Here is a 16,238-nt window from a genome sequence, read left to right on the forward strand (position 1 = left end):
GTTCTCCATTTGATTCTGCTGAGCACTAAAACTGGAGATTTTCCCATACGTTACAGTGTATTTTGTGCATCCTGTGCATTAAGTAAGGTGGTGTTGGGGTATCCTGTAAAATTCTGTACTTACACCACTTCCCGGAGTTCTGTTTTGGTCTGTGGATCTCCCTTAAGCGAAAATTCCTCATGGTGATATAATTACCCCAAAAGCTACTTTAACAAAAAGTTAACATATGAATGCCAAGGAAAGTTTAATGATTGACATACAGATGAAAAGCTCTGTGTGTGCATTTATGTAGTTATATATACATATACAATTTATCTATATAATACTACTTTAAATTAGGTTTATAAAAAATACAAGATTTATATCTAAAGCTATAAGATTGTTTTGAAAAAAAGACTCAGATTGATAAAAGCAACTCAGTCCCTAAGGAACTAATGATTCCCAAAAACATGTTTCAAAGCTGTCAATTGGTCCTAAAAGTGTCAACAGAGACAATGACTTCCTACTTTAATTTTGTTAATCTTGAATCTGAGCCTAAAAGTTCCTTTATCTCAACATGTGGCACAGACTGACAAATAAAGGTTGTATTACTGGAGCTGTGACTGTATTTTTCCTGTGTTACTTTTTGAAGCCTATCCATTTCTCTGCATTGCACACTGTTGTTTCCCCTAGGTGTTCTCTGCAGGGTTTATGATATATTCCAGGAAAACATCAAACTGTGATGTAGTTCCAATGGCAAGTATTTCTCACGTCTGCATTGTAGTTGATTTCTTTGCAGTTCTTCTTCCCTCTTCCCTTTGTAGCCACTGCAGAGCAGAAAGTCAGCCATTGACAGCAAAGGTGAATGGATGTGAAGAAGAAATTGTAGCCAGTTTTGGTAATCTTGCAGGCATGAAAACTGGATTAAATGGAGCAGCAAGATTTTGTGGGAAGGTAAGGTTCTCCACAAGTGCTCTTTTTGCTAATGCAAACTGCTAAAAGACTAGATCAATTGTATTGCATTATCCTATATTTTATTTCCTTTCATGGTTTAAGAGGATAGAATTTAGCATGTTTGAAAAAAATATACAACAATAGTACCCATACACTTAAAGAGAACATCTAAAGCTATTAATGGTGAATCATTTGGGCATGACAAGAGTTCTTCAAAACAGTTTGTCAGTGCTGGCCAAGCAAAGTCTTTCAGCAGCAGATGAGAAAGTTATGCCACCATGCAAATGAGACAGGCTTGAAATATGATGAATCTTCTATCTCCTTTTCCTACTCAACTGACACTCGCTTTCAGGAAGGTTGTAAATGCAAGAGAGATTGTGGTATAATTCCTCAGACTGGCGTTTCTGCCCCCCAGTCACTATTCGATTATCTTCCAAATTGCTGTGTTTCAGAGAGATAAAGATTTTTTATGGCTTGCTGACTTGAAACAACCAGAAGAGCCAGAAAAGAGATGGCTAACCGGCCATGCATAGTAATTCCATTGGTAAATGACAAAATCTTTGTTTGTATGACATTTCCAAAATTACTACAGAAGATGAATCTAAAATACAAAATGTCACATTTGGCATGCAAAACTATCACTATATATTTCAGTATAAAATTCATAGAGGCGTTTAATTTAGAATGTGTTTAATAACGAAGTCTGCCTGCATCAGTAATCCTGCCTTGAGGTTTAAAAAGATTGTCTTATTTATTCACATAGTGTTAATTTTTTATATATGATTTAGAAACCAAAAATATTAAGGTTAAATCTTCATTGTTAATTAAGATTTTCTAATTAAGCTGAAAATAATTGTCATTCAGATTAGTTGTTAACTATGGTTTGTGTTGAAAAACAAAAGAACTTTAACAAATTCAACTGTTTATTTAACTGCTTAAATTAATTCCAGAAGCTTTCTATCTATATGGAAATATGCTATCTATTCCAAAATAAATCCAAGGCAGGATTAAAGAAGAGATTATTAGCTACCGTATACTCAAATTGCAAGACTAGTAAACCTACTAGTCAATGTAGCCATTTGATTTTGAAGTGTGACATGGATTCTTATGTTACATTATGCTAGAAGAAGACTACTCTTACACTAGAATTTTCTCAAAATAGTGGAAGAAATTGGTTCCTTATTGGGGGAAAAAAATCACTGCTGATTTGAAGCACTAAATAATTAATTATTGGAGAAGTCATTTTAGTCATTGAAGTTAACACTGGAGCTAAACTGGGACTGCCTGTTATATGCATGATCTTGCAGAAAGTATTTGGGAATACTTTAAAAAAGTATTTCAGAAAGTATTTGTGAATACATACCAGAAAGACTAATATGTATGCTGATATAGTGGGATGGACCCTATACTATTACACAGATGAGACTTGCAAGGATCATACCACTATGCCTGTTTTCCTCTGCCAACCTCCACACTACAAGCTGAGCATACTAGAAAAGCACCAAAAAGACATTTCAGATACGCAACACAGCATTTATACCATACTAAGCATTCTGTAACTCAGACAACATCTTGTCAACAGCAAGGAGCAGATGTTTCCCTTTGTCTGGACTTGGCATAAAGGTGCCTGTAGGGAGTTGTTATTAAACTCAACACGTGTTGCACTTTGATTACTATTTTTAAGAGAATCTGATTATATGATAAGCAGAAGGTGAAAGGATACTCTGCATATTACACAGCACTAACAGCCTTGGTAAGACTAATAATTAGTATGAAAACATGGTATGCCCTGCCTCTCTGTGCCTGCAGCCTGCTCATCATGTCATGTATTGTGCCCGTCCTACAAAGCATTAAATATTTTTGAAGGTGTTGCTTTCCAGTGAATTCTGCCTTACTATTGCAGACTAATGGTTTCTGGTGTCATACTTCAACAGCTCCACCTTCCCCTCAAGGATTGAACTGAAGGATTTTATTAGCAGTATTTCTATTATTTTTTTATCTGTTATATCTACGACTTTTGACCTTCCTAATTGCAGATCCTCAGTTAGCAATAGGTAATTGCAGCCTGAACAAGAAATATGCTTCTTGGTAACTATTTTCTCAAAGAAATTTTTTTCTGGCTAATTGTATGGTTAAAGTCAGCTCAACCCAGGTCAGTAACTCAGAGCTTTCTCCCTAGGTTAACTGCTCCAAGACATCGCAGCTGATAGAAATCCACATCAAATGCCTGAGGGGAGTCAAAGATAAGGTTCCCAAAGGCCATTATACACTGAAAGTTTCCATTCTCAACCGCTTAGGTGGTCGCTTACTGCAGTGGCCCAAACTGAAGGAACAGCCTTGGATCAGGACCACTCTGCCTGTTAGTCATGATGGAAACTTCTACAACACTGAGATCTACTTCGGACAAAGTATCCACACAGTAAGCAACACATCTTAAATATGCTGTCTTTGCTTTGAAAGTTAAAACACATCCGCTTATTCTCCTTCAGGCTTATATATTTAATGCATTCCATCATATTCATAATTTATTTAATAATTTAAGGTGCAATTTAGGAAGGTGCATTTTTCCCCCCTAGGTTAACCCTCATCACTCACTCTAAAAGTGCCAAATATACACTACATCATGTAGTGTTGTCAGCTAATTTTAAATTTTACTTTTATTCTCTCTTATCTATGCAGCTTGTCAGCTATGTAATTTGATTTCAGTAAAGTAGCTTTAGAATAATAAATGAACGAGTGGGTGTATATAAACACATGAATGCCCAAATCCTTCTGTGAGTTTTTAGCTCTATTGACCCCTATTTGCCAAAAAAGCAGCATTTGGATTATTTTGGAAGGAGCCCAAACACTTGAGGCTCTATTCTGTCTTTTGTGACTGAGGCATACATATTTTCCTGCCTAAGCATGCTGTGCATGGCAGGATTGTTGTGTGTCAGTTGCTTGCTCTTGTAGCTAATGCCTAGTGCTGGTTGAAGCATTGGTCTTAGCTAAACTCTCTGGCACACAAAAGCTTCTTTACAGTTTGGGAATCAACCCTGTTTTTTTCTCAGTGTCTTTTTCTGTTATGAGGCATTGATAGATTAGGAAGGACAGCTTTTCTGTTTTCAATGACTATTTATTTTACAGTACAACCTGAACGGCAGATTTCTTTCCTTCACCCCATCCACTGCACTAAGCATTATGTAGATACAGAACAGAAAGACAGTCCCTATTCCTTTCAGATAAAGCAAATTTACATATCCAACATTGATGCTTTGAGTTACTTGTGGATAGGTCATTTCATCTATTGGGTTTGTGATATGTGAATTGCCTCTAAGTCACATTTTCTGCTGTTTAATTGTTTATCATTTGTAATAGATAATGAACAATCTGTTCATAAATACAGCTGTTGGCATGAAAAGAATCACACATACAAAGAGGGAAATTGTGAATGTGACTCTCACATGATGTTAAAACAAATACATGTAACTGTCAGAGAAATCACTGATGCCAAGTTGAGATTCCTCCATCATTGGGAGGATGAAGTATTGTCTTCTCAGATTTCATTGAAAGACGACTAAGGGCAGTACTACTGAATGACTCCAGCAAGCCCCACCTCTTGCTTTCAGCATTGTGTTTCTCCTGGGTCTTGCCTGCTGCTTTGCTCCCACTGGGGAATGTCCCCTATTCAAAACTGCATGGCTTAGTTCTCACTACTAAGCAAGAGCTAGTTCAGAATGACCAGTCTCTTGTCCAGCTCCTCCACAATGTGAAGGAATCACAGAATCACAGAATTGTCTATGTTGGAAGAGACCTCAAGATCATCGAGTCCAACCTCTGACCTAACACTAACAAGTCCTCCACTAAACCATATCGCTAAGTTCAACATCTAAATGTCTTTTAAAGACCTCCAGGATGGTGACTCCACCACTTCCCTGGGCAGCTCATTCCAATGCCTAGCAACCCTCTCAGTAAAGAAGTTCTTCCTAATATCCAACCTAAAACACCCCTGGCATAACTTTAGCCCGTTCCCTCTCGTCCTGTCACCAGGCATGTGGGAGAACAGACCAACCCCCGCCTCGCTATAGCCTCCTTTAATGTATATTTTATAAAGAGCTGAGCCTCCTTTTCTCCAGGCCTCAACAAGCCCAGCTCCCTCAGCTGCTCCTCGTAGGACTTGTTGAGGAGTATGTGCAAAATCTGAATACTTGTCTTTCTATGAATCTCTGCTGAGTTGTGCAGATACCTCAAAAACTGCTTAGAGATGGCTAATTTTGCTCCATTCAAAGGTCTGAGAGAAATGTTTGGTAATTCTACCATTGTTTCAGAGTTTGATATAAAGTACCCTTTGAATCTCACAGAGGACATCTTCACCAAACTTCATTTTAGTCTAGTTAACCAGTGTGCAGGTCTCAGGGAAGTCCAATTAAAATTCAGGACCAGGAGGAGCAGTTGGACTAAATGAACCCCTGTTGATTCCCTGTCTTCATTACTGTATAATGGATAGAAAATCTTTCATAATTTTAGAAAGCCTCCTTCATCAGCTTATTCTAAATACATACGTATTGTATCCTGAACATTTCTACTTTTCTGTTCTTCCACCTTGGAATTGCCACAAAATCTTAATGTGTGTTTCAAAAGAAACCCCTAATCTGTGCTGAGATGGGGAAAATTTCATGGTTCAGATGATTCGTGTCTACTACAAAACTTAGTGTAAGCACTGAGGTCTTATTGGTGAGATGCAGATGAGTATCTGGGGTTAAACACAATCATAAATACAGCACTGTTGCCCTGGGATATATTACAGGGGGGAAATGCAAGTGCTCACAGATGAAGAATAAGCTTTTGTTTTCATTGACCAGAATAATGATAGGAGTTTAGTGTAAACATGGTGAAAAGGAAGACATGCATGCTTGATATTGAAGGAAAGCCTAGTTTTAACTAATACATTAGAGAAATTGTTCCAGAACACTACATCCTTCCAAAAATAATAACCTTGTCATGTCGGCAAAGTTGGTGTCAGCATGGGTTACCTGCTGCGTACAGAAAGTGCTGGTCATGTAAGTTAGATCTGCCTCAGGGCTAGTCTGACTTGCGCACCTGACCTTTTAGAAATGTTTTTTGTTCATTAATCAATGTTCTTTGCTCCAGCTTGCCAGCTCCCCTTCCTTCCCCTCCTTCACTGTCCTCCTTTCTAGTTTGTCAACCTACCTCCCCCAATAACCTCTGACTACATACTAGACAGTGGCTCCTAATAGTTCCAGTTGAATTTTATTTGGTTTTCAGTAAGGCCAGATGGTCACACAAATTATACTGGACAAAACATACACGGATGCTTTGGATAGGGATAAAATGTAACTGCTGTTTCAAATGACTCTACCATTTTAGGAACAGCACCTAACAGCATGATCTGAAGGAGACTTGTTTTAGACCCTGCATTTCAAGGACATTTTCACACATTTAATTTATGCAAAGGGACTGTAGGCTTTCTGTGAGTTAATGATGTCTGGTTTACATGAAGCAGGAGCTAATCTGAAGCTTCACTCACCTTCTAACACAAATTGAAGTCAAACTCAATCTGAAACAAACAAAAAAATGCAGTAGGTTAAAACTAGAGGTAAAGAACCTTTGTTCTTAAACTTTCAATATGCACTGACAGATTTTTGCCAAGTTTGCATTCAAAGTTGAGTAAGAAGAGGATAAGAAAGCAGAAATGCTTACTTTGCATCTGGTAAGGCAGTTATTGAAATTAGATTTTACTTGACAGTGCCTGCAAAGTTGTAACTGCATCATCTTTACACCAGCCCAAGGATTTTACTAGTATAATTTCCTTATCAGTGTCTCATAGTGGCCAAAATCCTACTATAGTTAAATCCTAGGTATTCAGTGAACATTTTTTGCTTAGTGTATTTACAGCAATGCCTTATTACTCCAAAGGATCCATGTCACATCACTGGTGCAGTGTTAGCAAGTCTAGATTATTACATTTTTCAGCTTAATTATGACTTTAAGAGCAGAAACAAAAAGTTGTGGTGCATGAAAGTCTGATTTTGCTCAGAAAAATAAAATTAGTCCACTTAGTTTAGTTCAGTGAAAATTAAAACAGCTGTACAAAATAATTATAACAGTAAGATATCCCACACTTTTCAGAGTCAAAATATTCATTGCCTTCAATGGAATAAAAATTGAGTGTGGCTAAAATGGCACACTTTCTTTAAAACAAACAAACAAAACAAAGCACACACACAACTGTTTTCACCTATAATTTGTTATCATTACAAAAATAATTTCAACTATACATTGAAAGTTTCTCCTACTACAAAAAGTGAATTTGAAAGAAATGTTCCTATTTCAAGTATATGCAGATTTTTAAATTTAATTATAAACAGACCTGGAAACTTTTCCCAGAAAAATATTACCTGTTAGGAAGTGAGGTTTTGTTTAGAAGGGGAAGTTCAGGTAGGAAATTTTCAACATTTATGAATAACACTGTAAGCTGATGAGGTTGCCTGCAAGTGACATTTAGAAAACATTCATTAAGCCACTCATTCACCTGCAATGTCAGTTCAGCTCTAATTAAGGGAATCACAGAATCATAAACCGGTTGAGATGGAAAGGGACCTCTGGAGGTCATCTGGTCCAACACTCCTGCTCAGGCAGGGGCATGTGTGAAGCTTCAGGGCCAGTTTTATCGGTGTTGGGCTTCTCAAGCAGCCTTTTGACCACAGTCTCACTGCACCCATTTGGCAGCTGCCCTTCTTCTGTGCCAGCCTCTCAAAATCGGTACTTTGGCAAAAAGAATGTGAGCTCCAGGAGTATGTCATCACAGGAGTGACACATTTTCCCCAATGTACCTGGAACTGGAGATGGCACTAAATCAGTCCATATGCATATTGAACCTGAGTTGGTGACAGAACAATTCACATATCTGTAGATTTTAAGGAGTATATCAGCTGGTTAATATTTATGTATCAGTGTGGCAAGGTACTAGCAATATTGTAACAGTAGCTGGGTACCATTTTGTTTTACTTGAGGGAAATTCAGTATGAATAAAACAGCAACTTTTCAAACGTGACATTTAATCCACACATGTAAATCATACCAGGAGATCTATTATTCATTATTAAAAGGGCACCATATTTTTATTACACTGAAAATGAAACACAAATGCTGTGAAAAATTTAGTGCCTTTTCCTGAAGTTTCAGGACACTTATCATGCAGTCATCTAGCAGAGGCTGACACTCATTTTAAAATATAGCTACAAAAATTAATAAATTTAAGTCGTTTGCTTAGAAAAAGAGGATGTTCCATTTCACTGAATGAGGTGGATTTATTTTTTATTTAAGGCTTCCTAAATACTTAAGATGGCCAAGTACTTTAGTAATGTTAAGACTCAGATTTAGATCTATAACAAGTAAAGTTCATATCTTTGTTGTTATTAGTCATTTCCAGCATTTTCTTCCCTGAAGTGCATTTTGAAAACTACATACATCAGAAACTGATTAACATGTCCTAAGGTATTAATTCTTAAAATATGATGAAACAAACAGTTTCAAGGAACTTACTTTCTGTATGTCAGCAGCTGTCTAAGGACTCTGATGCTTTTAGTAATTACAAAACAAGGTATCATTAGGAAAAGTAGAGCACAAACTTTTTTTCTCCTTTATTTTGTTCTTGAGCTAAATGGTGGCACAGATGAAGAACATTTAGCTGTAGGACACTTTATAGGACATAGCATAAGACTCTGATACACTATGAAAAAGATAGGAAGTAATAACACATGGCAGTGCCAGAGGACTTCTAAAATGAGAGCCTCTTAAATTTTTCCTGGATGCAATTATTTGCAGTTGGGATGATAAGGTGCTACGTGAACCTTTTGGTAAATGCAAAAGCTAAACTTAGATGGATGCTTGCATGTATTTGAAGACTGCAATTCTTTTTTTTTTTTTTTTTTTTTTTTATATGTTATTTTATTTATTTATTTATTTATTTTTCACACAGCAGGAACACATATATACGACTGCTTCTGGTTTGTTTATCAGAATTTGTTTGGGATTTTGGTTTTCAGGTGCTATTTGCTAACAATCTTTTTGTAACAGATCCTGAAGATGTGTGTTTTCAGAGCAATTCTGTCCTGGCTGTATTACACCTCTGGGGACAGGTCATTATGGTGTATTGCAAGCAGCCCTCAGATTTGGTGCTGTTTACACCATGTTCAGTCTGGTGCTGGACCTTCAGCAGTGCTCCTCTTCCAAATGGTTGTGAACTTTTCTCCTCACTGTGGGTCTAGAAAACAGTGTCATTGTATACCAATCACAATTCAGCTGGAACCAGCTGAATTCCCAGGATGGCACTGGGGCACTTTGCTGCCCGTTGATGGTCTTTACCAACATGGAAAGCTCCATTTCCAGCACTGTGTAAAGACTTGAAGGGATTCATTAAGTCTGGTGTGCTGGCATTATAAAGCCATTGCATAATAGTAGAATCTATTGCATCTACTGTATTAAGTGTTATGCAATTGATTTACATATGGAAAAGGTTAAAGCTTATCCCTGTTTTTGTTTTCAATAATTATTTGGACTTATGTTGTATGTTGTCTAGTCATTGTGTTCATGTAGGATTCTTGGATTGTACTGCATGTGCTCTTGCAGCTTAGACCAAAGCATACTGCCCAAACACCTCAGAAATGTGACCTACATTATAATGCATCGCATCTAATTTAGGATTAGATATGTGGTCTGTATTGGAAATAGCTAGCAGACATATGTTAAAAATCAGGAGTGTCTTGGTACAGGCTTTTACTTTGGACCACTGTGTGTCCTCTTCCTTAATTAATGGGAAATTATATCTGTAAGAGTGCTTGGTATGAGCCAATGGATGCAACAGTTGGGTGCAATATCTTATCGGGCAGATCAGCTGAAACACAGAATGCAGCATTCTCTGCCTTTATCCTTAGCTCCAAGTAAACTGCAGACAACAGAGGACACCAAGAGCAAACTAAATATCTGTCACAACAACAACAAAAAATAATGATGAGAGTGTAAAAATGTTGTGAATGGAGCAATTCCAGGACTCACCAGATCTGACATTCTGGGACTAAAAAAAGGCTTAAACTGTGTGTTGGTCCATATCTGCAAGCTGTGAGAACCAGAAAAACATCCTCAGAAGGCACTTTTTTTCTTAAAATGTCTGGCTTTGAAGCACTTCGTCTTTTCAATAGTTATCTACCTACCCTATGAGGAAAGAGTGAAGGAGTTAGGCCTTTTCACCCTGAAAAAGAGAAGGTTCAAGGGGGACCTCATCACAGTACTGCAGTACTTAGAGGGTGTCTACAAAGAGGACACAGGCTCTCTCTCCACAAGGAGACACATGGAGAAGACAAGGAGCAAGTGGTACAAGTTGCACCCAGGAGAGATTTCAACTTTATATAAGAAAGGAAATTTACACAGTAAGAGCAATCCATCACTGTAACAACCTCTAAAGGGACATGGTGCAGCTCCCATCACTGATGGCTTTTAAGATGTGGTTGTACAAGTATTCTGGATAATATCATCCAGGCATCTCCTTCCCACAGAAAGATGGACCTGGTGATCTTTTGAGGTCCCCTCTAACCTGTGCAGTTCTCTGATCTGTGAACTCAACATCAGCAGGCTAATTGCAAAGCTGTACAACAGAAATGCAGAGTACTTTCTCATTAAAAAATAAGAGAGAGGGAGGACCTGTTTAAATATGCAAATTTTAAGTAGAATACACAAGAAAAGGGGGATTTGTTTGGAGGAGCCAGTATCCCTGTGTTTTTGCTGAAGGAGCTGTTATCTGAGTCCTGGAGAAGGGAACAGATCCTGAGTGAGGTCTGGACCATCCATGAGCATGACCTCTGCTGTGACAGAACTTTTCTGATCAGGGAAATGTCACTGTGTCCTAGTCCTGATTGAAACTTAAGAAGCCAGCAAGTGTTTTGCGAAATGTGTTTGAGAATCCAGAACAGCATGAGGAAAGAGAACTGGAAGGGAAGAGCCAAAAGGGGAGGAAAACTGTGTGTTACTGCTCTGGGGACATGGGAAGACCCAGGCAGGGAGAGTGTGGTGAGCATCTCAGCACCTCATGCCAAATGAATAGTGTCCTTCTTGGGCTCCTTGGTTTCCTGTGGTCTATGTGTTCTCCTGACATAGAAGAAATAAACTGCTGTTTTGTGTACGGCCTACTGTATCACAGAAAACTGATGCTCTGACCAGGCTGGAATAAATCTCAGGAATAAATAACTGGCACAGGAGTGGCAAAAGAAGTAACCTCAGTTCCTGGTTTCAGCTTACAAAGGCAAATTCTCCTCTTGCACAATGAGGTCAGAATCTACCCAAGCCAGCGGTATATCACCCGAAACTCTCAGGGAGGCTAGTGCTGGCTGTACCATACATTACTACTCCCTGCTGGTCAAAGAACAGAGAAGAATTAGCAGCAGATGTGCCAGGACAATTAGCAACAGATGCAGAGGCTGAAGCTCACAGAATGTGAACATTATTTCCTGGTATTTGCAAAGATAAAAGGCCAGATTCTGGTCCTCTGGTGTAAGGCAATAGAGCTGCAAGAGACAGAATCGGTGTTAACTGTGCCTTGAGTTATCTCCTGGAAGAACAGGAGGCGCTGGAAAATTGTCACTGTTGAATGGCACAAAGGTGTTTCCATCAGGGCAGTCAGAACTGCTCTGGGAAGGCATTGGGGTGCCTTGGCCAGGGAATGTAATTCTCCTGGGTGTGCAGGGCTTGGCAAGCAATGCTGAGCTTGCAGGCGCTGCACCATGAAAACTTCTGTCCCATACTACCCCATAATCAGGAGATTTTGGGTGCTGGATCACAGAGAAAGTAGTGGTACTACAGCAGCATTTAAGGAGATTCTCAAGAAACATGGAGAGAAGACACTTGGATGACCTATGTCAGGCTTGAAAGGTCTCATCTCTTTTTCAGAAAATAGAAATATATACATATATATATATATGGGAAAATGAATCTGCACAGCATCTGCACAGCCCTTTGATTTGTGTGCTATTCTGTATTCAGATACCCGTTTACAGGCAGGCAAAAATGGAAAGATGGGGAAGTAAGTTTCCATTCAGATGATAGATAGATAGATATTCTGATGATAGATAAGACTTTTGGAAAACCCTAATAACCCAATATTGTATTTTTACCTCAGTCCACGTTTGTATTTCCTCTCCTCTGGCCTTTTATAAATTTCAAAGTTACATTAACACTTCCCAAGAATGCCCTTCCATCTGCCTGTATGCTAGCTTTGCATGTAAACAGGGAGGGCTTGAAATCTGGTCATAAAAGCTCCGCCCTGTTTTAACAGTAACAACCTTATCTCCAGCACTTTTCATTTTACATAGTGAAATAATTTATTTTATTTTTTAATGAAATGGTTTGATGGGAACCATCTCCTATTTAAGAGGTTTTATACTGGTGTTTTATGCCAGTAAGGTTCATTTACTACAGTTTTCATAATCAGAAATGGTGAACCATTAATTTATATGTTGTTTTGCAAGAATCTTCTATATAATAAGTAAACATCAAGTTGCCTTTACATTTCTTAATTTAGTTTAATCCATTTGAGTGCTAGATGTTTAGTGGTCTTTTTTTTTTTTTTTTGTGTTATGTGAATTTGGAAATGGCATTTTTATCCTTTTTCTTCTAAATTGAAAGCATTTGAAGGTGCAGAGGAGAGAGGCAAAGGTTTATTTCTTCTCTGACAAGGTTAAAACCCAATAGAAAGTCAGACAAAAGCCCCAGATCCTCACCCTGGATCTGTTTATTGAAATATTCAGATAGAATCCATTCTCTCTCTAGAGTAAATGATTTCTTTGCTGAAATTATGGTGGCATATGGAGAAGTAAGATATATTACAATAAAACTGATATAAAACAGTTGAATTCAGAAATAGTGGGAAGAGATAATTTTAGTTCACCATGATTTAATTCAATTAAATGCAACAATGTTAACTGCAGACTAAGAAGAATTACTTGTGTGTGTGCAGGAACACACAAGCATTATTTATTCTCTACTGCATCTCTATCTGCAGAAGAAATTACACCATGGAAAACCGGGCATAGGATGTTTTCGTACACTGGAAAAAGCCACACACTTCACAGACCTCAGTGGAAATTTCACCTGAGTAAGGAGAAACTGTGAGATAACCTGTCATAGATTAGATCCATGGATTTATGTATTATGCTCTTTTTGGACATCAGCAGTGATGGTGCAGGCCTGTGGACTAACTTGCAAAATGGTGCCTCAAAAGAGGTTGCTACCAGCAGTGAAAATATTAGCTGCTAATTTTTTTCTTCAGGAACAAAACATTCCATCCAGACATGTATGCCCATCCTAAGCATTGCCCCAAGCCAGGCAGTGTTCTCTGCAGATGCATGTTCTCCCACAGCTCCAGAAAGCACCTCTTCTTGTTTCCTCCAAGGACCTTAGGTCTCATAGGGGAGAGCAATTTGCCAATTCCCCTTCCCTTACCATTCATGTTGCTCCCTGCCCTCACCTGCAAACAAGGACACCAGTTCACAGTGGCATGCAGGATCTCAAGGACTGTGGACTTTCATAGAGACATTTCTAAGGTGCCTAAATGCCTTTGTGTTTGCATGTCTATGGGTCTTGCTGGCCATGCCCCAGATCCTCGCTCTTGGACCCTGCCTTGTGGAAGGCTACTGAAGGGCCAGTGGCACAGCCCTGAGCTCCCTCCTGGGGCAGACTGGCCCTGCGGCTGCAGGACAGCAGGCTGTGGCAGATGCATGTTCACCATGGTGATGGGAATGGGTCTAGCATGGGGATGTCGGGGAGACTCCTTTTCAAAACTCTTCTGTTTCAGCCTGACTGCCTGTTCCTAACAAGCAGTTCCCCTGTATAAGTCATGCTCCCAGCATCCGTCGGGATGAAAATGAAAGCCCACAGGCTTTTCATTTTTTGTATGAATGCTTGGCACACTGGCATAGAGTAACAGGAAGAGATTTGGCAAATATTTCTGTATAGATTCAGCAGAAAGAAATTGCTTATTTGGTAGATATATTTTATTAGACTGTGCAAGCTAAGATGTGTCCTGCCTTGGTCAGACATTTGATGTTCAGGTGTGAGAACTCCCAGAATGAATCTTACAACCTCAGGCTTTGTAGCATACAGCTGTGTGACCAAATCCCTCTTTTTATTCATTATATGTTTGGATTATGGAATGGCATAAACATCCAGCTCCTGTAACTCTGAGCGAAGGGATGCTTTCAGTCCTAAGGAGTGATTTTGCGATCTAAGACTAGGATGAGAGTTTACAGCAAATGAAGAATAACAGTGAGCAGAAAACAAACAAGTGAATTTTTAATAGTCAGTCTGACTACCCTTACGTCAGCTGCCTGACCACTGTGTGTTCATAGACAGGCTGGTAGAAGAGGGCATACTGTTGAGTCAATTTAAAAAAAAAAAAAGAATAAGTCTGGAAACAAGGGAGAAACTGAAGGGGATGTTGTGATACAGCAGTGATTGCAGCTGCTTATGCTTTGGTATTGCTCAATAATACAGGTAATTGTCTTTGATCGTATCCTTGTAACCACCACCTTTAATTTGTTGCACAGAGGTTACTATCTAGCACCCAGCTAGCCAAATGAAATGTATGGCTTGATTAAGGATCTCTTTTGTCAGTAATTTGTGCCTAATGCTTTTAGCTTTCCCACGGGCTGTTATAGAAAATGGTAAATCTGGTTTAAATGAAACCTGATACTGTTAATGGTTTAATAGCAGCTGCCACAGGGTTATGGCATTTTTCAACAGATCCTTCTGTTACATTCTAAGCCTACACTAAATCTTAGAATATATTTACATAATTAATATAAAGTACACCTACATAATAATGACAATATTTATAGTTTTAAAATATTTCCTTAAATGTCTTCCTCTGTATTGTCATTATTTAATAATATAAAACTTGAAACACAAAAGCATACTATTATAAATAATAATTTATATTTACCTCATCCAAAAATACCTAGAACATAGCACAACTATAAAAGCATAACACCTCCCAACATAGAAATCATTAATGTAGGTAAATCCCTTAACTGCTTCAGAAAAAGACAGAAATTGTTTCTATTTGGAGACAAATGTGTCTATCTGGAGGTCTTGGTCTGAGTTTCAAAAAATGCTGAAGATACATCCTACAAGACACTCAGAAGTTTAAGTACTCAAATTAGAGTTCACCCTTGAACATCATGGCTTACATGCCAATTCACAAGGAAGAGAAAGAAGGAGCAAAGATTCCTCTTTCCCCGTCTTCACTGTAAAACAAGGTAATGTAAATGGGAAGGCAACTGTACCAAGGCAGACACTGCTAAGAACTTTGAGGACTGAAATAGGAAAAAAAAAAAAGGTGGAAAATGTAAAAATAATACAACAAAGTCTCTATTACAGAAATATCCAAGACAATTTAAGCGATTAGGCAAAATTCCAGTTCTCAATTATCCAGAAGAATGTGTAGGATCTACTGGGTCTAGCTAGGATGTTAACTTTCCCTGCAGCAGCCCATACAGTGCTGTGCTCTGCACTTGTAGCTAGAACAGCAGTGGTATCACACCAGCGTTGTGTCTGCTGCTGAGCCGTGCTGGCACAAGATCAGGACCCTCTCTAACCCTCCTACTAGGGGGTGGGCAAAAAAGTGAGAAAGGAACATCACTTGGGCAGCTGACCTAAACCAACTACAGGGATATTCCATACCATATGATGTCACACTCAACAATAAAAGGTGGAAAAAGGAAGAAGAGGTGAGGGGTGGGTTCTTGTGAAAACATCTGTCCTCCCAAACACTGGCTACATGTGTTGAGGCCCTGCTTCAAGGATGTGGTCAAGCATCTCTCATTTGTGGCAAGTAGAGAGTAATTTCTTTCCTCTGAACTTCCACACAGCCTTTACTTGTTTTGTTTTGTTTAGTTTTCCCTTTTCCCCTCCCTTTTCCCCTTTCCCTTTTTCCCTTTATTTAAATTGCTTAATTAATAATAATCTTTCCTAAATAACTATTTTTCCCTTTAATTAAATTATCCTTATCTCCACCCATGAGTTGTTCTTTCCTTTACTTCTTTCCCTCCTCTTCTAAGGAGGGGGAGTGAGAGAACGGTTGTGGTGGAGTTCAGCTGCCTAGCATGGTAAAACCACCACAAGGATCAGTGGAGAAGTAAATGTTCTGATTAGTGAGTGGTGTAGCTGACCTATTGTTCCCCTTTCTCCAGGTGACTGCCTTTCAGGTCTGGTAGCCGGGGTATGATGGCAGCCACCTTCCGTGTTCCCGATTTTGC

General features: G+C 38.7%; 1 protein-coding gene across 1 annotated transcript in view; it reads left to right on the forward strand.

The window, feature by feature from the left end:
- The window catches only part of OFCC1 (orofacial cleft 1 candidate 1), a 185,336-nt gene that overhangs the window by 61,906 nt on the left and 107,192 nt on the right, over positions 1 to 16,238 (forward strand). Inside the window, exons 10-11 of the mRNA XM_032181084.1 lie at positions 804 to 933; positions 3,113 to 3,352. Of these exons, the coding sequence (XP_032036975.1) occupies positions 804 to 933; positions 3,113 to 3,352 (370 nt within the window). The remainder of the gene's footprint in view (positions 1 to 803; positions 934 to 3,112; positions 3,353 to 16,238) is intronic.

The sequence above is a fragment of the Aythya fuligula genome, chromosome 2 (genome assembly GCF_009819795.1).
Source record: "Aythya fuligula isolate bAytFul2 chromosome 2, bAytFul2.pri, whole genome shotgun sequence".
In the NCBI taxonomy this organism is placed as follows: domain Eukaryota; kingdom Metazoa; phylum Chordata; class Aves; order Anseriformes; family Anatidae; genus Aythya; species Aythya fuligula.